Source organism: Lepus europaeus, chromosome 1 (assembly GCF_033115175.1).
Source record: "Lepus europaeus isolate LE1 chromosome 1, mLepTim1.pri, whole genome shotgun sequence".
Classification (NCBI taxonomy): Eukaryota; Metazoa; Chordata; class Mammalia; order Lagomorpha; family Leporidae; genus Lepus; species Lepus europaeus.
This window is the reverse complement of record NC_084827.1, coordinates 100928832-100950199: the sequence shown is the minus strand read 5'-3', so window position 1 is coordinate 100950199 and position 21368 is coordinate 100928832. Positions and strand designations below refer to the sequence as shown.

General features: G+C 43.6%; 1 protein-coding gene across 1 annotated transcript; it reads right to left on the bottom strand.

Moving 5' to 3' along the window:
* Positions 1–789: 789 nt before the first annotated feature.
* DAPL1 (death associated protein like 1) lies at positions 790–21131 on the bottom strand. The gene is made up of 4 exons (XM_062199904.1): positions 21074–21131; positions 12350–12437; positions 9903–9963; positions 790–944 (listed from the first exon to the last, which is right to left on the bottom strand). Exons 1-4 carry the CDS (start codon positions 21129–21131, stop codon positions 828–830), a joined length of 324 nt encoding a protein of 107 aa, XP_062055888.1. The 3' UTR covers positions 790–827.
* Between the last annotated feature and the right edge of the window lie 237 nt (positions 21132–21368).

Here is a 21368-nt window from a genome sequence, read left to right as displayed (position 1 = left end):
AACTGTAATGAGACTATTAAAAACTAATAAAAATTTTTAACAATAAAACATAAAAAAGAAAAGGTAGTAATTTGAATCATTATGAGCTGAGGACTGTCTGTATAGGTGGTAAGTGTGTGGGTGTGGTAGAGAGAGCTACAGCAGGTTCCTGGATGGCAATTCCTTCTCTCCCACCCCACCCCGGTGGAAAGTCAACTTCTATAGCTTAACCATGGTGCCCTGTAGTGTCTGGATCCCCTCAGTTCTAGTCCCTGATCAAATCTGCCTCCGAAACCATACTTCTTCCTTCTGCCCTTGATTGCCTGGCAAAAGACAATACTCTCGTAATCCATCTGACTTCTTCCTTTTGCCCCACCGAATCTTCAAAACAAACCATGTAGTTATGGGGGAGGCTGAAAAGGCCATTTTTACCTCTAGGAGAAACTTGATTATTCTAAGACAAACCAATTGAGAAGATTCACTTTTGTGTTGGTTGCCTTTGCACAGGTCAGTGTACCCAGTCTACCCCATGCCCTTGACGAGAACTCAAGTGCCAAGGGGCAGGCCACTGGTCCAGGGAGGTGGAGTGGGTCAGCCGGTGAGCTGAATCTCCATTTTGCTCCAGAATGTTGAGTAGCAGTGCATCCTGACCTGCACCAAAAAGAGGCACAGGAACATGCTGGAGTTGCAGTTTTGGATGCTTTATTATCTGAAGTCAAAAGGGAGCATACAAAAGCTGTTTTATTTACCAAGCAAGTGCACCAGGCCTATGGGAAGTGTTGATCCTTTTTGCTAAGCCGTCAGATGCTGCAGGCAGTCAGCCAGACGGCTGGGTTTTACATGCTGGCTTAACATTTCCGAGGCTGCTGAATAATGTAGATCCTTTTCAGCGGAGCGACCTTCTCCAGAGCAGGTGTGGGTTTTTGATGTGCCGTGTGCACTGTTGCCGGAAATTTATGGTTGAGCTAGAGGTGAAAAGGGAAGGAAAACTAAGCACATTTGAATCTTTTTGGTCATGAAATATTAAAACAGTAGAAAGCAAGCCAGTTGGTCAGGGGAATTCACAATTTTGTTTATTTCTTTCATAATACTTTTTTCCATATCATTCCATATCCATTGGAGTATATGTTAATCTGGGTTTCCCCACACTCACAAGACATGATATATAAAGAAATATATGTAATATATGAAGAGGTTTCTAAATGTTAATAGAAAATATACTTTTTAAATTTCATTTTATGATGTACTTTTTGAAGTCTCCTCATATATATGCATTTAGACACATGTTTTGAAGTGAAATTCTATTTTTTTTTAAGTTTTAAAAGTTTATTTAACAGGCAGAGTGACAGAGAGAGAGAAGAGATGGAGAGAGACAGCAAAATCTTCTATTTGCTGACTCACTCTCCAAATAGATACAATTGCCAGGGCTGGAAATGGCATCTGAGTTTCCCATATGTGTGGCAGGGCCCAAGGACTTGGGCCATCCTCTGCTGCTTTCCCAGGTGCATTAGCAGGAAGCTTGATCGGAAGTGGAGCAGCTGGGACTCGGACCGGACTCTTTGATATGGGATGCCAGTGTTCTAAGTGGACGCTTAACCCAGTGTGCTACAGCACTGTTACTTGAAGTGCTATTGTAAGTAGAAGAGGTTCATTACACTGGTATGTGCACCATTCTTTTGTAACATTAGCAGTCATTCTGGCACTAGTATTTGTATATAGGTCAATGTTTTCTAAGTAGTCTGTGAACATGGGAGATGTTTTCAGTTATCCAAAGATCAGAATTTTAAAATTTCTGAAAAGGTTAGGAAAAGTTAGGTTTAGTTACTAAGTTGAAGCTTATGAAACTGCTATTTTTTTGTAGGCCAAAAATGGTGTGTTATTGGTCATTCCATATGATTCAATCCAACTAGGCCGGTGAAAAGTGGACTGAGAAATGAATTCCAAGCTTTAGGTTACTGAAGTCCTCATTACTCATCTCCATAGAAGACATCTATGGGGAAACAGGCTTAGCGAGATTAAGGCTTTTTGACAGTAAGAGGAATTTCCTATGGTGCCAAGAGAATTTAAGAGGGAACAGACTCTCAGTGCTGCTGGGCACTTCGCACAGTTTTCCTAGGAGAACAATTTGGACCCAGTGACCTTTTGTGCCCACTCCAGTTTTTGGTCTCCAAGCCCATCAGTGTAACACACAGCTACCCAAGCCCACCCTGCTCCCCTCCCTAAGCCAGCAGAGCCTTGGCTCAGTAGGAATTCAGCTTATCACTGTTGAACTTAGATGCTGCTGCCTTGCCACTCAAATTAAATAGAAAGGGAGGTGAAGTGTTCATGACCCAAGCACCACATTGCTTATGGCTTGTTTGGGTCTTTCTCAGACAGGGAGAACCTATGTGCCTTACATCTCTTCTCAAATGACCCTGCCCAAGCTCCAAGTACACAGCAGTTCCTTTCATTTGCAATCTGACTCCAGAAAGTCTTTTCTTCTTGATCTTAAAAAATTAAAAGCACTAGAAAAACATAAACTGAAATGTGTACAATGGTTATCGCTAGCAGATAGATTATAGGCTATTCCTAGTCTTTTTATTTGCCTTAATTAATTGTATTTTTCTATTTTTTTTTCTTTTGCCATGAGTGGGCACCAGTTATATAAATCACGGATGATCAACAACAGGAGTCACTGTGCACTTGCTCCTCATGTGGGATCTTCTGTCCTTAATGTGCTGTACATTTTGATTTAATGCTATAACTAGTACTCAAACAGTATGTTTCACTTTGTGTTTCTATGTGGGTGCAAACTGTTGAAATCTTTATACTAAATTGATCTGTATATAAAGAGAATTGAAAATGAATCTTGATTTGAATGGAAGGGGAGAGGGAGTGGGAGAGGGGAGGGTTGCGGGTGGGAGGGAAGTTATGGGAGAGGGAAGCCATTGTAATCCATAAGCTGTACATTGGAAATTTATATTCATTAAATAAAAGTTTAAAAAAAAATAAGTCACGGGTGATCTCTGCCAACATCCTAGTAGAACCGAAGAGAAATGGGTGAGCTATTGGCCATACACATTGCTTTAGAGTCTTAAAAAAGGCTGGCGGCTTTTCTTTTTGTCACATCAATTATCATCAGAGCACACGATGTGTGCTTAACAACATGGTAAGGGCAGCATTTTGTTTGGTTTTTCTTTTAACATGAGAGCCAGGAGGAGATTGAAGAGGTCACTGACTTGAGCAGTTTGCTTTTATTCTTTAGTCTCATCTCAAGCAGATGGATTCTTTACATGAGGTTAGCTTTCAATCACATTCAAGAGATTACAGGTAGAGAACAATTGGCAAGTTACTTAAGGTCAGCTATAAAGAAGGGATGAGGAAGAAAACAACTAATAACTCTGATGTAACTGAGATCTGGGCAATTAGCCAGGGTGAGGTGGGGCAGGGTGACAAGTTGGGACTGGAAGAGGGAAAGCCATGCTGACTGCTGCTGTCAAGGTGTGAGTGATGCTGGGTGGAGGCAGGATGGAAGAGGGGAGGGAGAACAACATATTAGAGCACACGGCTGAATTTAGCACTGACTTGGGATTTGATCATCTTAGGTGATTGCCATAATTTAAGGGTTATTTTTTAGGGGGCATCATTTAAAAAAAAACTGTGGTAAAATATGCATAGCATGAAGTTGACCACTTTAGCCATTTCTTAATTTATAGTTCAATAGCATTAAGTAATTCACATTGTTGTGCAACCAACATTACTCTCTGTCTCCAAGACTTTATCATCCCGAACAGAAACTTTGTGCCTATTAAACAGTAACTACCATCTTATCTTCCCCTGTCCCTCACAACTTTCAATTTATTTAACATTTTAATTTTTTTTTTTATTTTTATTTTTGACAGGCAGAGTGGACAGTGAGAAAGAGACAGAGAGAAAGGTCTTCCTTTTGCCGTTGGTTCACCCTCCAATGGCCGCCGCGGTAGCGCGCTGCGGCTGGCGCACCGCGCTGATCCGATGGCAGGAGCCAGGTGCTTCTCCTGGTCTCCCATGGGGTGCAGGGCCCAAGGACTTGGGCCATCCTCCACTGCACTCCCTGGCCACAGCAGAGAGCTGGCCTGGAAGAGGGGCAACCGGGACAGGATCGGTGCCCCGACCGGGACTAGAACCCGGTGTGCCGGCGCCGCAAGGCGGAGGATTAGCCTACTGAGCCGCGGCGCCGGCCTAACATTTTAATTTTTAAAATTTATTTATTTTCACTTTATTTGAAAGGCAGACACACACACACAGAGAGAGAGAGAGTGAGCAAGCTTCTGTCTTCTGGTTCGCTCCGCAAATGTGCTGAACAGCCAGCAACAGACCAGGCTAACGCCAGGAGCCTGGATTGCATGCAGGTCTCTCATGAGGGTGGCAGGGACCCAAGCTCGGGGGCCATCACCTGCTGGTGTGTATTAGCAGGAGGCAGGATCAGAAGTGCAGGAGCTGGGACTCAAACCAGGCACTGTGATATGGAATGCGGTGTCCTCATGCCAAACACCTGCCCCGCAGCTTTCTACTTTCTGTCTGGGAATCTGACTCTTCTCGGTAGCTCGTGCATGTGGAACCATGCAACATCTGCCTTTTTGTGTCTGGCTTCTGTCACTTGGCATAATGTCTTCATAGTTCAACCATGCTATACGGTGTGTCAGAGTTTCCTTCCTTTTGACGCTGAAAGACATTTCCGCGAATGCAGATGTCACATTTTGTCTATACATTCATCCAGCTCTCTACCTCTTGGCTGTTGTGGCTGATGTCCTATGAGCACTGGTGAATCAATGCCTGTTTGAATTCCTATTTTCAGTTCTTTTGGGTATATCTTCAGAAGTGGAGATGCTGGATCTATGGCAGTTCTATATTTAATTTTCTGAAGACTCACCATATTGCTTCCCAGAGTGATTGCACTATTGTACATTCCCATCAATATGCCCAGGGTTAGGGGTGTGCATTTAACTCAGGCTCTAAAGAGCTGCTCAACTGTTTCTCGTGAGGGCAAGGCCTGAGATCACAATGCCAGTGAGACCGAGGCAGCCTCTGTGGCCTGTTGGCTGTATGCGAAATGGGGTGGAAACGTTTGTGGGACAGGGGCAGGCAAGAACATCAGTAAGACTGAGAAGAAAGTGGAAATAATATTCCGGCAAAGATAATAATAGCCTTAGAGAACCTCCCCTTAATTGTTAGGCTGCATGCGTACAAGGTTGTGTGGGGGCAGTAGCAGAGGTTTATAGCAGCCCTTGAAAATATGATGCTAGGAGAGTCATGTTCTCTCCCGTATCTCCCCATGACCCTTAATCACGAAAATCCTGAAATAGAAGGTCTTGGGCTTGTGGGTGGGAAATGTATAAAGCCCTCCATCCAAACTGATGAAACTGTAAACAAAATGCTAACCCCTCAATGCAGGATTTCTTTGCTGTGGCTGTCATAAAGGGGGAGAGGAAGATTTGTTCTTCAAGTCTGAACCAGAAATAAGTAGAAAGAGCTTTCCCAGAGCACAACCTAAAACCAGTCAGCTGTTTCACTCTGGCATCTTAACTTCAGGGAAGCTCTGGAAGTTTCATCATCAGTTTTTGTAAAATGATAGTATTTGTAGAAAGCCATGTACTTCTTGTCCGGCTTATTAGGGTAAAAGAACCTAGGCTACCCTACACAGGAAGAATTGAGGGCGAGTAGGGGTGTAAATAAGGATTCTGCCTGGCTGTGGTGCCAGCACAGGAGTAACATCAAACTTGAACAGCAGATCAGTAGAGGCTCCCATGCTGAGAATTCACCTTGATTGTGGATAGCTGTGACCTCAGAATCTATATTTTTGGTTTCATAGAAAAAAGCGTAGGAAATGTGATACAGATCTCTGTGACTGGAGCTGTGAAAGAAATTCTCGAAGCAAGAAAATCAGAGCCAGGTTTTGTGTTAGGGCTTGAAGTTAGTATTAGCAGACTGGCAGCCCTTCCATTCATCTTTCCAGGGTGTTAGCTTCCAATACGAAGGTTGGCACTTAAATTTCCACACCCTGTTAAGCAAAGTGCTTAAAACAAAACATTCAGCTCATGTCAATGAAATTCAAGGGTACTCCTGCAGTGATGAGAAGCCTTCTGAATTTGCAGATGCCTTTCTCTCCCCCAGGATCTCATCACACATACACCTCAGCGACTCTGGCCGGGTGACCCAAAATCTGGCAACTTGAAAAAGTGGCCCAACTCTTGGCAAACTTCAACATTCTGCTTCCTGCCACACCATAACCCAACTCCATGACGAGTGTTTTACCTGGAAACGTCTAGATTGAGAAGCTTCACAACTATTGCCCAATTTCCCTCTCATGACTGCCCAGAGAATTAATATCTTTGGCAGTATCATTCTCTTTCACTCCCTTAAATTTTTTTTCCTAAGTAAACGAGCAACCATAAATCTCAGCGGAGTTATGTGACGTCCAAAGGGTCAGATCACTTCTAAATTATAGGTGGGCTTTGACCTAAGACCAGGTCTCCCAGATTTTTAGCCTATAGAGCTATCAGGTTACTTGCCTTTTCTACACAAGTATCACACTGTGTGTCCCATCTCTGGCCAACATTAATTCTCTCAATATTTATGGTTTGGAGAGATGGAGAAGGGATAACTGGAGAGGTAAGGAGGGAAGGAGAAGTGGAATGAAGAATCTCTGTGGGGCTGGTGCTGTGGCATAGCAGGTAAAGCTGCCGCCTGCAGTGCCAGCATCCCATATGGACACCGGTTTGAGTCCTGGCTGCTCCACTTCTGATCCAGCTCTCTGCTATGGCCTGGGAATGCAGTAGAAAATGGCCCAAGTCCTTGGGCCCCTGCACCCACGTAGGGGAGACCCAGAAGAAGCTCTTGGCTCCTAGTTTCAGATTGGCGCAGCTCCAGCTGTTGCGGCCAATTGGAGAGTGAACCAGAGGATGGAAGACCTCTCTTTCTCCTTCTTTTTCTGTGTAATTCTGCCTTTCAAATAAATAAATCTCTTTAAAAAAATTCCCTGGACAATGAAATTAAAAGGTTATTTATAAAAAAAAATCTTTGTGGAGGGAGGAGATGGGGAATAGTGGTAGGGAGGGATTTGAGGCTGATTCCTACTTAGATTTATAAAATACCATTTCCTTTGGGATTTCTTCTCAATTTCCCAATTTTAAACCCCAGAGTGGTTTTAAAAACATGTTTTCTATTTTTCATCTACTTGAAAGGCAGGATGATGGTGGGGGGGGGGGGGAGGGGAAGAGAGAGAGAGAGAGAGAGAGAGAACCATCCTGCACCCAGTGGTTCACTTCTCAAATGCCCACAACAGCCAGGGGTGGGCTTGGCTAAAGTCAGGAGCCTGGAGCTTCATTTAGGTCTCCCACATGGGCAGCAGGGGCCCAAGCACTTGAGCCATCACCTGCTGCCTCCCAGGATGCATCAGCAGGGAGCTGGATGGGAAAGCAGAGGTGCTGGGACTGAAACCAGCACTCCAATATGAGATGTGGTATCCCAAGCAGTGGCTTAACCTGTTTGTGCCACAACTTGCTCCCCTAGGTTTGCTTTAAAATGGGGATATTCAGAGAGGAATAGCATGCAGAGAGAAATTGCCTGCCATGACTGAATGGCGATCCTAGACTCCTAAGTTCCTAAACTAGGCGTGAGAAGTAACATGGGTTCTGGTGGCTGGCTGTAATTGCAGCTGAGGGCATCAACGAATGTCAACAAGTACAGTGGAAATGACCTTCCCTTGTGCTACTGTGTTTCTCTGGACCGATTGTATATTTTTAAATCTCCATGACAAAATATACTGTTGTGGGACTCACTGCAATGCAGTGCAAATTTATCAAAAGATTCCTATCTCTGTATCTCTTATATGTCTGTTTTTAATCAGCCTAATCATTTACGCAACATCTTCAAAACAAACTTTTCAATGAAACTATAATTTACGTACAATAAAACTGATCCTGTTTAGTAAGCTGCTTTATGAACTTTGAGAAATGCATCGTCTGTGACTACTACCACAAACCAAGACCCAGAACCGGTCCAACATCCCCTAAACTTCCCCCCTGTCCCACTGCGGTCACCCCTTCTCCCACCCCACAGCTCCTGATGATCACAGACCTCAGCAGACCTCCAACCCAGGCTGACTTCTGGGAGGAAATCCTGCTATGCTGCAAGGTAAATATTGATCAGGACGCTTTCTCTTTGCTGTAGGGAAAGATACGGATTCCACCAACTTCCCTGTTTGAGGTGGTCACGCCTGTAATCTTGGAGCTTCATTTTTGTTGCTGCCTATTGCTCTTTGCCTGGGATTCCAAGTGATGGAAGATGCACATGTGGGAGTAGAAGTTGACACACACTGCAGACTAACTGCCCTAGGTACCATCCAAGTATCCTAGAACTTCATTTCACTCTCACAACCCTCCTGCAAAGCAGATACTATTAATCAAATGCCAAGGCACAGAGGAGGAAAGAAAGCACGGAAAAATGAAGAGACTTGCCCAAGGACACGCAGTCAGTGAGTGACAGCGAGGAACTGGGTTGTCTGCGGTTGCTGCCAGAACCTGTTATAACCAGAGACCGCCACAGTCTTAGCCACAGCCCTTCTCCAGGAAACCCTGAGCTGAGCATTGCAAGTTTGGTAGTTTATTTTAGGCACCGTGGTTGTTGCGGGTTGGATATGGTTTGTCCTCAGGGGTTCACACAGTGGAAGCTCGGTCCCTGGTGTGGCCAGGGGTGGGTCCTTTAGGAGGTGGGGACTGGTGAGCCTCCTGCCCACCATGTGATGTCATCTAGCTGGAGGTCCACACCAGACCCAGACAGGAAGTGGTGACACCACAGGACAGCTACACAGTTTCTACTCTAATCTTTTCCAAAGGCTCAGCTGCTGCTCCTCAATGCCTGATTTGGGCAGCAGTAGCAAGTCTGTCTTCTGCGGAGGATGCCTAGCCCTGATCTGCAGTAAGTGTGGGAATAGCAGAGAGAGAGGTTCTTTATTACCTTGAACATGATGGACAGTCATCCCTTGGTATCCAGGGAGACTGGTTCTACCCCCCCTCCCCCCCAGATACCAAAATCCTCGGATGCTCAAGTGCCTTGTGTGAAAAGACAGCCGGTGCACATCCTTGTGTATACCTTAAATCATCTTCACATTACTTATAATACTCAATGCTATGGAGATAGTTATTACTCCATATTGTTTAGGAAACTATGACAAGATAAAATGTCCATACATATTCTGTGCAGATGTAGCTTCTTTTTCCCATCCAAAATTGCAAATACATATGAAGGGCTTATGGCACCTGCTCCTAGAAGCAGAGTAAGAGCCCTCACTTAGGTTACTTACGAAACTTTAGGTATTCAATCTAAAAACCCCACTGTCTACCTGGAAAGAATTTTCTGAGTTTCTTGAGAAGAAATTCAGGATATGGAGGTAAAAATAGCACTGGTTAACTATCCTCCTAAACAGCCCTACTGGGTAAACCCGGCTGGTGCTCTGCCTTTCGCTAGCTCTACACCATGCAACCCTCGACTGCCCACCTTCAACTCAACTATTTCCTTACAGGAAGGCCAAGGTGGCGAGGAAGGCCAAAAACTTCTGACTTCCCAACACACAGGCCGCCTTTCATAAAACTGCCAACATTTCTGAGAAATATTCGGGGTGGCCAGGGAGAGTTCTCTGAATTCAGCGTCATGGATGTTACTTGATTTCCCATCTTATTCTAGAAATGACTTACGAAAAGGACTCTTCTGGGATTTGGGAAAAACAGCTTTTCTCACCCAGACCACTTCACACTCCTCTGCCCAAAACAGATTCATTCGCAAGGGCACCCAGCTTCCAGTTTGCAAGGAATTCCAGCAGTCTTCTGCTTGTCCCCCATGTGGCCTGACCCCCCAGGGTGGCTACGGGGCAGCTGTGAGGTCCCCCAGCCTCACCTATGGCTCACCTTGTCCAGAGTGTCATTCAGTACGTCCAGCGTCTGGATTTTGGCAGCATTCGCAATGGCACTGTGAAGATGAAAAGAAAATCCAGAGAGAATTTTAACACTTTCCCCTCTAAGAAGACTAAAGGCTTTATATAGAGGGCTGTCTCCTTGGCCTTCACGCTTTCACTGCAGGAACATCTAAAAAACAAAAATTCTACCCACATGCTACAACAAGCTTTGTAAGCCAAGTTATTACTATGATACCTCTGAAACATTTCATTGACGTATGAGTATAATAAATATAGAGAAATGCACAGACGGAGTGCCTGGAAATTTTGGATTCAAGGAGAATGTGAATTGTCCATGACTGTTTTGAAGCTCCAGTGTGTTCTAAGTGTACAGCTGGGCGAATATTCACAAAACTGAAACACCAGTCAAGCTGGTTGTCCTTATGGAGACCCACAACCTTGACGTACAGCTCCACGCCTTGGTTCTGACTGGTTTTGTGCTCATGAATTGAATCATCCACGTGTACTCTTTTGCGAAAGGCCTCTTTCTCTCAGGCCAAATTATTTTGTAGGAGAGTTTCAATCAGGTCTGAATATGCAGTTCAATATCTTGAGCTTGGGGATTTTTTTTTTTTCTGGATGGTAGATGTTATTAGAAAGTGGATATAGGTTGATAATGCTTGGGAATTTTATTTTTATGATACAATATATATTTCAAATGCATCCTCCTGAATAAGTTCCTAAGAAGATGCAAAGAGAGGTGCTGTCCCTGAACGTGAGGCACTCCTATCCCCTGTCCCCTGCACATGTCAGGGACAGAGGTGGATTTGCAGTGGAGGGAGTAAGGCTTAAGCCCTCAGACTCTTTCCAAGGGCCTGGTTATTTTTGTAATTTTGATTACTTTTCTTTCAAAGAACCCTCAAATCTTATGAACTTCATGCCCCCATGGAACCTGTATCTGTCCCTGGTAATTACAGCAAGAGAGAGAATTACCTGTAGCAGTCCAATTCCAGTGTTTTAATGCCTATTAGAAAATAGTAGGGTTTTAAAGAAGGGTCTAGTCCCCACTTGATCACTCTGTGGCCAGCTTCTCCACCAGCATTATTTGGCAGATGTGAGAATTAGTAGTAAGGCCCCATGCCTGAGGTACAGGAAAGGCAGATGTTGCCTGTTGGCTGTCCACTAGAAGTCAGTTCCAAGCCAAGCTTCTTTGGTTCCTAAGCCGTTGGCCTGGGCATGTGGATCAGGGTCACAATAAACAGGGTCTATGCACCGCGCAGGTTTGAGAAACAGAAGAGGCTCTCAGAATTAACCGGTGTGCCGTTCGTCAACCGTCTGCTGTCCCAGAGTGCATTCACTATTCTAGGAACTGTCCTTGGGGCTGGGCCAGGAGATGAAGAACCCATGACCCACAAGCGTGAGGACGCACACATTGGCTTTCAGCATTGTGAATGTTCTTTTCTAGTATCAGAAGAAGCAAAAAACTTGCTGCCAGTGGGGCAGACCAGCATTTCAACCGAAAGCAAGGGGAGCAAGGGACTTAAAATGCTCAAAATACTCCTTCCCAGAAATCGGGAAGAAAACTTTAAAAGATGTTTAAAATTTTTATATGAAAGAGTCAAAGACATTTCATAGCCCATTTCTCACCACATTCTCTCTTTGAAAGTGGAGCTATTAAAATCCTAAGGAGGTGCCTGGAGCATCCTCTCTAATCGACTCCTTTTGAATCATTCACCCACTGATCTACAGAAACATCCTAAAATTAATAGTCTCTGCAGCACCCTGCCATGCTACTCCGAGGAAACAGCTCTGTATGCTTCTTTTTGAAATGCACTTGCTTTCCTTAGCCAAGGCTTAGAGTGGTTGGACAGTTTCTGAATTGGACCCAGCCCGAAGCTCTCTGCTTCGTTCTGGGAATTGCACAGTATGTCAAGGTCACAGAGAAAGGAGCAGGGAGAAACCAGCCTCAGTACCTGTGTGCCTCCGGCTATGCCAAATATAGTGGCCATTAGTTTTCTACGTGATTGAGGGATGAATTTAAAACAAAAAAGAAAAAGGAATTTATTTTTAATTCAGGAGATTTACTTCAGCAGAAAGCATATTACAAAAACAGGGCCAGCCCAGGGATAATATTTTAAAGGCTGATCTGAAAATAGGCTACAGGGATGTGTGTCAGCTTGGGATGCATTGAGAACTGTGCCTTTTAAATAGGAGGCAGCTGGGCCGGCCACAGGGAGGAGGAGGATGGTGGGGGTGGGGTAGTGATGGTGGTCCAGAGAGAGGCTACAAGATGGTAAGCACCCACCTCTCCCAGACCCCCCAAATCATCACCAGCCTTGACCCACACCACCATGGCAACTGCCTCCAAATGCAGAGGAAGTCTTGCTTTGTCCTAAATTAACCTCTGGAACCCACGTCATTCAAAATTCCTTGACAAAGAAGAAACCAAGCAACGCCTACCTTGTCTTCTCTAATCCGGATTTTTTGCTTTGTCTCTCCAAGACTCCAATGTCTTGTTTTTTGGAAATTCGCTTTCCTCCAGCCTTCACTATAAACAAAGGGGCATCAACATGAAAGTTAGAATGCCAGCGAGGGCTTACTCTCTTACTCAAAGTAGGAATTCATATTTGAAAAAGTTTTCAGCATTATATATTTAAAGATCTAAACTTTTATCCAAAACAGTACAATTAAAAGAGAAAAATATTATTTCAAGCAAATAAGCTGGGGATAGAGGGAGGGCTGAGGTCTGTTTGTTTATGCTGGGAGAGCAAGCAGCAGGATAGGCCTTGGATTGGGGGGTAGGGAGGGAACAGCAACATACTCCCTTAGGCATTTCACTGGGAAACATTTTCTTGTTGTTATCGAACCAATTACATTCTTCAGGATAGCAGCCCACAATCACAATGTGACCTTCTGTTTTCCCACAAGATTAAAGCTTTTGCATGACTTGCATTTTTTTTTTTCCAACCAAAGCTTTCCAAAGCCAGATACTGAGAAGTGAGCCGAAGTCAGGGCGTGCAGTGATAACAGGCATTTAATTCAACAGAGGTGCTTCTGATTCCAGCAGATACCCACCTTCCACCCCAGACCCCCAACCTCCCGTGTTAGTGGAGCGCAGATATTCTACTGAGTAATTAAACTGCATTAATAATCCTGCCATTCAAGAGATCAATTAGTGTTAATTAGGCTACAGATGACCTAACAGCAATTCAAGTGTTTAGCAATGTCAGATGAAATCAACTTTTGAAAAGGAACAGCCTATTTCAGACTGCAGTCAAAGCAAATACTTTTTCTTGTTCCCAGGAAATTTGCACGTCTAAAATCAGACAAGCTCAAAAGAGGAAGAGCTAAATGGACATTGACTTGTTTGAACCTGTTAATTCTTTTTGTGGAAATGGCAAATTGGCAATTTTCTAAAATAGTTTCCAATACAATGAAAAATAAAGAAACCAGTTCCATTTCCAAGTAAAGAAAACTAGTTCTATATCTCATCATCCTCATATCTTGTGAGTTGACTTCATTTTTGTTCTGCAAAAATGATTTATGTTTTGGTTATGTAATACTTGCACAAGGCACACTACTCAGAAGTATAAAAAGGTACGCAATCTCCCGCCTACCATTATTTCTCCAGCTCACAGATCACCTCTCTACATACTACTAATGTCACAAGTTTCCTATGTCTTAATCCACAGACATTCCATGCATAAAACTATATTTTCTATATATAGGCTTTAATACATAGGATGGCAGGCAGCATAAGATACTCATTATTCTGCATATCTGAAAAAATTTCATTTATGTCATTAGAAAAGGAAAGAGAAAAAAAGGGAGAGAAAGCTTCAATCTGGTTCATCACCCAAATGTTTGTTATAGCCTGGACTGGGCCTCCCATGTGGAATTCCATCTGGGTTCCCCATGTGGGTGGCAAGGATGCAAGTACTACCTCCCAGGGTGTGCATTAGCAGGAAGCTAGATTGGAAGCAGAGGAGTAGGAACTTGAATCAGGCACTCTGATTTGACGTGCAGGTATCACAAGGCATCTTAACTACAGTGCCAGATTCCATGCCTATATCTTTTTTTTTTTTGTTCTTTAACTATGTATTTGAGAAAGTTCCATATCTTTATCTAAACTATATCTATATCAGTGTTTTAGCATCTGCTTTGAAATTTTATTATATGAACATTCTCTGTTTGCTTAACTGGTTCCTTAATGCTGGATATTTCATGTGTTTCTAATCCATTGCTATAAAAAATAATGCTGCAATAAATACCGCCCTTATATACACAATTTTGCACACATACAAATACATTCATTGAATACATTCTGAGAAGTGATCTTGTTCTTAGGAGGTGCATTTGGAATTTTGTTAAATCTTACTGAATTTCCCTTTGCATGGGTAGCACTGGTTACAGTCTCAGCAGGCACCATGGCAGTGATTGTTCTCACACTCCCCTGGCAACAACATGAGCTACAGAATGTTTGACTGTGTCAACCAATAAGTTAGGAAATAAAGATGTTTGATTGCTCAGTTTGATTTCTCATTAATGGATGAGAAAGCGTTTTAGAGTCTTTTTTATGAACTGTTCAAAAATTTTTTTTCCACTGGATTGCTAGTTTAAGAAATTAATTTATATTTAATTATTTTTATTTACTTCAAAGGCGGCAAAACAGGGACAAATTTTCCCATCTGCTGGTTCACTCCTTAAATATTTGCAGCAACCAGTGCTGGCTCAAACTGAAGCTAGGAGCCAGAAATCTCAATGCAGGTCTCCCATGTGGGTGGCAGGGACTTAAGTACTTGAGCCATCACCTGCTGCTTCCTAAGGTGTACACTAGCAAGAATCTGGAATCAGATGCAGAGCCAGGGCTTGAACCTGAGCACTCAAACATGGGATGTGAGTCCCAAGTAGCATCAGGAGTACTTAAGTACTCCTGTGTAAACACTTGCCTCTAAAACTTATTTATAGTAGCTGTTTGTGAGATGTCTTGCAAATAGAAAATATTTTATTGTATCAATAACTAGCTTTATTTTATTGATGACTTAAAATATTATTTGAGAGACAGAGAGAAGGTCACTTCCCTAGTTTATTCTTCAGATACCAGCAAGGGCCAGGGTTGAAGCTGGGAACCAGAAACTCAATCCGCGTCTCCCTGTAGGTGCAGGGACTTAACTACTTGATCCAGTGCCTCCCAGGGTCTACATTGGCTGGAAGTTGGAGTCAGGAATCAGAAATGGGAATTGAACCTAAGCACTCTGATGTAGGATGTGGTGTCTTAACTTTTAAGCTAAATACCTGCTCCTATTAATGATGCTTTTGCTATGGTGAAACCCATTTGAACTTTCCTTCCTTCCTTCCTTCCTTCCTTCCTTCCTTCCTTCCTTCCTTCCTTCCTTCCTTCCTTCCTTCACAGGCAGAGTGGACAGTGTGAGAGAGAGAGAGAGAGAAAGGTCTTCCTTTTTCCGTTGGTTCACCCTCCAATGGCCGCCACGGCCGGTACGCTGCAGTCAGTGCACCATGCTGATCCGAAGCCAGGAGCCAGGTGCTTTTCCTGGTCTCCCATGGGGTGCAGGGCCCAAGCACTTGGGCCATCCTCCACTGTACTCCCAGGCGTCAGCAGAGAGCTGACCTGGAAGAGGAGCAACCAGGACAGAATCCGGTGCCCTGACAGGGACTAGAACCTGAGGTGCCGGCGCCACAGGCGGAGGATTAGCCTATTGAGCTGTTTTCTTTTGGAAAACACATTTTCTTTTGGAAATTTTATAGTTTCATTGTGTACAATCTTTGATTATATATTTAAATCTTTGATCCTACTAGAATGCATACTGTATAAACCATGGGAAATTATGCAAGATTCTTTTCAGATGATTGCAATTATATTGAAAAATCTGTATTTTGTCTATTGATTCAAAATGCTTGGGCCACCCTCCACTGCTTTCCCAGGCCATAGCTGAGAGCTGGATCAGAAGTGGAGCAACCAGGACTCGAACCAGCACCCATATGGGATATTGGCAATGCAGGCGGTGGCTTTACCTGCTACGCCACAGCACCGGCCCCCAGATTATTATTTTTTAAAAAGATTTATTTATTTATTTATTTGCAAGGCAGAATGACAAAGATAGAGAGTAAGAGAGAGAGAGAAATAGCTTCCTTCAGGGGTTTATACCCCCCTCCCGTACCCCCACTAGTGGCCTCAACAACCAGGCCTGGCAAGACTGAAGCAAGGAGGCAGGAACTCCATCTCGGTCTCCCTCATGGGTAGCAGGGACCCAAGTACTCGGGCCATCATCTGCTGCCTTCCCAGGTGAATTAGCAGGAAGCTAGATCAGAAGTAGAGTAGCTGGAACTCCCCAGCTTTTCAGGCAGTGGCTTAAACTATATGACAATGCCAGCCCCCAGGTTGTTATTGTTTTAATGCTACTGATTTTTCCCCAGGCCATACTGAATTCTCTTATTACTTATAATAGTCTTTTGGTACATTCTCCTGGGTTTTTCAGGTAAACAAGTTATATAACCTGAGACAAATATATTTCCTTCTCTAGAACAACACCAAACAGTGATGATAGTCTACATCTTTGCCTTCTTAATTTTAAGGAATTGCTTTTATTGTTTTCCCGTTACACATAGAGTATACTTTCGTGGCTCTTTGTATATATGTAGTCATATGCCACATAGCAATGTTTTAGTCAATAATGGACTCATTAAACACGATGGTCCCCTAAGTTAAGTTCTTTGCCCTTCGATGTATTAAATGGAAGAAAATAAGTCCACTTATCAAGAACATCTTAGGAGAATTTTGGACAATTGGGTAGAAGTTGAATTAACCAATCTTTATTATAAAGTCTTCACTGTGATTTTAATTCTTCTAATCTACTTCCCAGAGAAAATCCACTACTATCTCCCTTTGGAAAGAACACAGAGCACTTAAGAGAGAAATGAATGCCAAAAGAAATAAATTAAGGAGAACATGGGAGTTCTTCATTCTTAAGAACAAAACAGGGGCATTTATGGGAAAGAATTAAAATCCTCCCCAGAAGATTCCTAATTCTATCTAGCAGCCTTGGAATCCACTCTGTTTTAGGACTGTGATTTAGGGAGCATTAGGGAAACACACCTTGAATTTCCAAAACATAGTTCTTGTTCCAAATTTGTTCTGTAAGCAATCTCTCTTGGTCATCTATGTGTAGTAGAAAGAAGCAGAAGTTAATATGTCCATTGTATGAATGGATGCATTGAGAATTTGGAAGACTCTCACTACACTGGGGTAGCTGAACCAGATGGAATCAGGTTGTGGGAGTGTCACCTGCAGAGCTCTGCTGGGAGCACCTGTCCATTGCTCACTGAGAATCTAGATGAACCATCATTTACAATGCAGCACAACCAAGTTCTTGCCTGTTTTGTTTATGCCAGAGAAGTCAAACTCAAGAGAACTTTTCAAAGTCTCATTCTATCCAGATGAACCCATTTAAATTTGCAAACATTTACCTAATTCCATGTTTGGAATTGTATTACCTCCGGAACCCTTATAGAAAGACCAACTGAATTGAGTAAAAGTAAAAGATAAACTAACATTTTAACAGGCCCTGGAGTACAAGTATGAGGTAAGACTAAGTCCTTTCAATAAATACAATGAATAAGAGTCAGAAAATATAAGTGAGAAATGTTCTTTTAGATAATTTCATCAGAAACCCCAATCTATGTGAGGAAAATGAAGCTTTGCTTTCCTGTCTCTGAATAAGTTATATTGTTGTGGTTTATAACTTAAAAAATAAACCTTTGAGTTTAGAATTCTAATAATTTTCCAGTTAATATTTTTAGACGTTTTGCAGTTTTTGTTGGAGAGTAGTTAAGATAAAGTGAAACCTACTAGAAAAATTAGACTTCTGTTAGTAATCTATGGAGAATGATGTCAAAGTGGAAAGACACAAAAGTTTAAGTAAACTCTGGCTTGCTTAAACTTCTAGAGGAAGGTTTTAATGACAAGCCTAGATATTTGCAAAGGTCTTTGCATTCACAGTTGATTTATCAGGAAATGTTATTTTATTGTATTTTTACAATTTTCATGTGTTTGTGAAAGGTAGAGAGACGAGAGAGAGAGCTCTCCCACTCTGCTGCTCCACTCCCCAAATGCATGCAACAGCTGGGTGTGGGTCAGGCCAAAGCCAGGAGCTGGGAGCTCAATCCGAATCAACTAAGTAAATGGCAGAGACCCGAGTAATTGAACCTTCACCTCCTGCTGAACAGGAGCAGGGAGTGCACTGGAGCAAGAGGCCCTCAGCCCTCAGCCATAGGCTGGCGGGTTCCCCAGTCCCAGTGCCGCTGCCCTCTGGCTGAGTGGATTTATGCAAGTCCCTCGAGCTCGCCCGAGTTTCATTTTGCCCCACTGTCAAGCATTGCCCATCTGTAGGGTTCTGCTACATCTAGAAGTTTCTGTCCAGGTGCACAGTCAGGATTAAGCATTAAGCTGTCGTCTCAGCCATCAGACCTCACCCCTGCCAAGAAGCTTGACCCCTCCTTTGCCCCATAAGTTGACTTGGGCCAATGGAATTGACAGAATCAAGTTTCCAGTAATTTTTGTTTATCTGTTTTTAATAACATTGACTCTTACGCAGATATGGTGGTAGTCCGTTTTCCAAGTTAGTTTAACATCTGGGGATGCCTTCCTCACCAAACCTCCCTCTCTTTAATGAGCCAGAAAACTTTTCTTTCTAGGGGTTCAGGGGTGACCCCCCGAAGGTCTAATTCATAGGACTTGCACTAAATTAAAAAGTGCAAAGGATGTAGAAAATCTCATTAACTGCTGCTTTTCTTTTCTTTCTATTCATTGTGCATTTGGCTTCTCAGGATCGCCTTCTGCTCATACATTTTTGATCTTGTGGTTCATGTATTGAGGTTCTTATGAAGCTAAGAGCAAGGCAAAAAAAAAAAAGAAAAAAAAAAAAAACAGCAGAAAATTCAAAGCTGTGCTTCCTAGAGCCCTGGCTTCTTCGTGTCTGATATAGCCTTGCTTCACAGCTTCACAGCATAAATGTATAACCAGGGCTAACTGAGGTGAAATATATTATATTAATATACATAAAAGAAAAACCAGTAAGAGCACTCCTCATGCAGGTGGAAGGCGTTCTGGCTGGCTGCCTTCTGAGTGGTTTCATTTTTAACTGGGATGGGGCAGGCGCGAGCATCTTTTCCATGCAGTTTCCTTCTGTTCTGCCTGCTGCAGTAGGGCCTAATGCAGCTGGAATATCAGGGATGTCTGAAAAGCGGGGAGAATAATGTCTGCTGACAGTAATGTGATTTCCTAGACCTGCATTTTAAGGGGTCAACATTGATGTGCCAGGACACTTTACATAGGCCAGCTCTTTTAATCATCACAACAACAGATTGATGTCAGATTGCGGCTATTCATTACACCCTGTTACAGAGAGGAGAACACTGAAGCTCCGAGTTGTGGAATTAACTCAGGGTTCGAACTCAGGTCTGCCCGATTTCGCAAGGCCACAGCGCACGTTCCCATCGTATTACATCAGCTTTCCACTTTCAGCGATCTGTATTTTGCTTATAAAAGCCAGCTGAAGATTTAATAGAATTTTGGCACCTAATTATTTCTGTTCCATAAATAAAGTTTTGCACCATCACAAACTGATTCAGATTTCAAATATGTAGCAAGACAAGCTGAAGGGTGAGGCTTCTTTGTTCTCCGCGCTCAGTGGGGAGGCAAAAGTCTGCCTTCATCTCCATTCTAATTATCCAAAACCTCTTATCTGCAGTGTCACAGTTCATAATAATTAATTGTCGTGCCAGAGGCATTGTGACATGCTTGATGGAGCCGTGGTGAGCTATGTACACAGAGTAATTAGCAACCATTAGTGGCAGGGACAGAAAGTTCCTGGTGGTTTCATTCAGACTTCCATTTGGTTAAGTTTATCTCTGTGTTCTTTGGGCGGAAAAGTATTTTAGCAAATCGGGCTTTAGCTGAAGCATTTTAGGAAAGGTTGGTGTGGAAGTGGCGGAAAGAGAATCACGCTCTTTTTCACTGTGTCTTTATCCACCTAATAAGCTTCTCTTCTAGGAATCTGCGTACGTCAGCATAGTTCCTGGCCATTAGTTAGCATCATTAACGTTAAATATTGATAATGTTAAATATGGCTAAACCCAACTGCAAATATAAAATGTCACAGGCATGCCAAAGGGGATCAGGGCACGGGGTCTACAATGGGACATGCAGGACTCGCACAGATTCCGACTCTTTTTCAACTGGGCTGCCCACCAGAAAGTAACTGAAAGGGTGTCAGACTTGATGCTTCGTCAAGGCTGTGTCTCCATCACCCTCTGCAGTAAACAGGGTGGAAATAACCTGGGCTGAGAAGCGCCTCACAATGACACCACCGACTACATTTTGTAAATACGGAAAGGCAAGAGTAAAGCGGCCAAACTTTTGAGGTTTTTTCTTAAGGAAAAAAGAAGGAAGGCAGAATGAAAGAACATAAAACTGACTAAAAATAAGCCTGTCTGCCTCTGCCAATCTGCATGAACATATGGTTAAGTACAATAAAAGGAATTTCCATATTTCAGAGTTGATATAGTATAAATTATTAAGAAACTGCAGGTGCTTTGCCAAACACCTTCATACCTAACTTTTCCAGTCAGTCCCCCTGCTCCTTGTCTGTATCAAAAAGCGCTTCTCAGCTTGTTGACAGGCAATGTGTTCCTGCTAACACTGCGCAAGCGCAGAGCCTGGGGCAGGCGGGGGACAGGTGCTCCCTGTCGCGGCAAAAGCTGCTTAGGTGAGGAGTGAGGTCATGTACAGGCATCTTGGGCAGACTGAGATTAACAGCTGGCGAAACTCTAGGGAGGAAGGTTTCCAGGGTAGTAAACCATCTGCCAGGTAGGCTTGTATCACTGCCAGCCCACAGCCCCGAAGAGAAGGGGGTCACCTCCCTCCTCATCTTTCCTCAAAACTACCCGGATCCCTCCTACCTATTTGTGTAGGGTTTAGTTCAGCGGAGACCTGACGAATCTAAAGGCGGCTTTACGCACAAGCTAAAAAGCATCAAAGATGCAGGAGGAATTCAGGTTGCATGAAATTAAGCATGGGCCGGCGTGCTGCTGTTGGAGACACTGCAGGGTGGAGGGGCTGCAGCAGCTGTTTGCAGGACAGGGGTGTATGTGGGGGGGGCAGCCTACCTGCAGGAGGGTGCCCCCCTTTCAGCGGCGAGAGCAGGACTTGCACTTCGGTTGCCATAGTGCGTGCCAATGCGGCGCTGGTGCTCTGGAGGCTGGGTGCCAGCTGTGGCTGCCCCACCACACCCTGGCTTTATATGGGGAGGGGGGCGGGGCCCCTTGAGGGCATTGCTGAGCAGCAACAGGGCTGGTCAACCAGCTCTCTGGGAACCCTCACGTCCTTGGTAAGTTTTCTCTTACAAGAAAACTCTTTTTCTCTTCATCTGGGAAGGCAGGGTTGATGCCGCAGGAGACGGGA